We start from the raw sequence: 1311 nt of genomic DNA, 5'->3' as shown, positions 1-1311 counted from the left end.
TTCACATCTGAAACAGCGGCCGCTGGCAGAGGCAGTACTTCAAGCCTGCTCGGCGCAGCAGGGGGATGCGGGAGCCCCCCTCTCCTCCCTGAGCCCCTCTGAGACACCAGCCTGGCCCCGCTGGACCATCACCCACCCCGGCGGGGCTGCAGGTGGGTCAGGGGAGGGACAGAGGCGGGCGGGGGCTCTCTGGACCCCGGGGGACAGAAGCTGCCATGTGCGGTCGCATCCTTGATGGTCTGGGTGCCAGGGCTCCGGACTGACCCCAAACCACCTCACCGCGCACCCCCCAACCCACCCCGGGGCGGGTAACGGGAAAACCCCGTCGGCGGGAGGTTGGGATGGAGGGATGGAGGGATGGAGGGATGGAGGGATGAAGGGAGCCAACGAGGAGGGGAGGGGGGCGCGGGGGCGGCGTGCCAATGGCTGCGCTGCCCCCTCCTCTGCCCCCACCCCGCCGCCGGCCCCTCCGCCCTCCCCGTCCGACCCTCCTCCTCCTCCCCGCCGCTCACTCCGCGCCGTGAGGCTCGGGAGAGCGGCCCGGCTCCGCGCCCGGCGCAGCCCTCCGCCGGCTCCGCGCTGGGAGCCAGCAGGTCTCCCCGGGAAAGCGCGGAGGGCTCGTTGAGGGGGGGGTTTGGGGAATGCCGGAATGCCCGGACCGCGGGGCCAAGGCGGCCCCCATCCATCATAAAATCTCCTTCTCCATCTTAGACATCCTGGATCCTCAGAAATTCAGCAGGAGACGCGAAACGGCCGGGGGGAGCCGGGGCAGCGCCCCCCGCTCGGGCGAACGGGAGAAAAGTTTGGGAAGAGTTGAAGTAGGAAAAGACGCTGCTGCTCCCGGCAGCGGGAGGAATAAACTAGAGGCACATGGTAGGAACGCGCTCGAGTTTTCTCCGGCCGGCGCTGGCGGGGCGAGCAGGTGGAGGAGGCGCCGGTGGAGGGGGACCCCCGGCCCCCCGAACCCGGCGGGGTGCGCTCCCGGTGCGGGGCTCCCGCAGGATGATGGAGCGGGCATCGCGGGGGAACGGGGAGGGGATGGGAGTGTGTGTGTGTGTGTGAGGGGGAGCTGGAGCCGTATTTTAAATCTCGGTGATGCAAAGGGAAAAGTTCTCGCTGTCCCGTCCCCCTCTCCCCCCCCGCCCGCCCCGGTGTGCGGAGCATCCTCCGCGCCCGAGGAGGACGGGGCATCCCCGTCCCAGCCCGGATCCCGGCGGCTCCAGCCAGGGATCCAGCCCACGGGGGATTTTTTTTCCGCCCGGGGGAGGGAGGGATCGGCCGCCCCCGGCCCCCCGGTCGGCCCTGACCGGG

The 1311-nt window shown here is 70.8% G+C and overlaps 1 protein-coding gene across 1 annotated transcript in view; it reads left to right on the top strand.

Annotated features, from left to right (window-relative positions):
* The first annotated feature begins 641 nt into the window (after positions 1–641).
* NKX1-2 (NK1 homeobox 2) overlaps positions 642–1311 on the top strand; it is a 1807-nt gene continuing 1137 nt past the window's right edge. Inside the window, exon 1 of the mRNA XM_014945218.1 lies at positions 642–873. Within this exon, the coding sequence (XP_014800704.1) occupies positions 642–873 (232 nt within the window). The remainder of the gene's footprint in view (positions 874–1311) is intronic.

Source organism: Calidris pugnax, unplaced genomic scaffold (assembly GCF_001431845.1).
Source record: "Calidris pugnax isolate Ruff unplaced genomic scaffold, ASM143184v1 scaffold89, whole genome shotgun sequence".
NCBI lineage: Eukaryota > Metazoa > Chordata > Aves > Charadriiformes > Scolopacidae > Calidris > Calidris pugnax.
This window is presented reverse-complemented; position numbering and strand designations above follow the sequence as displayed.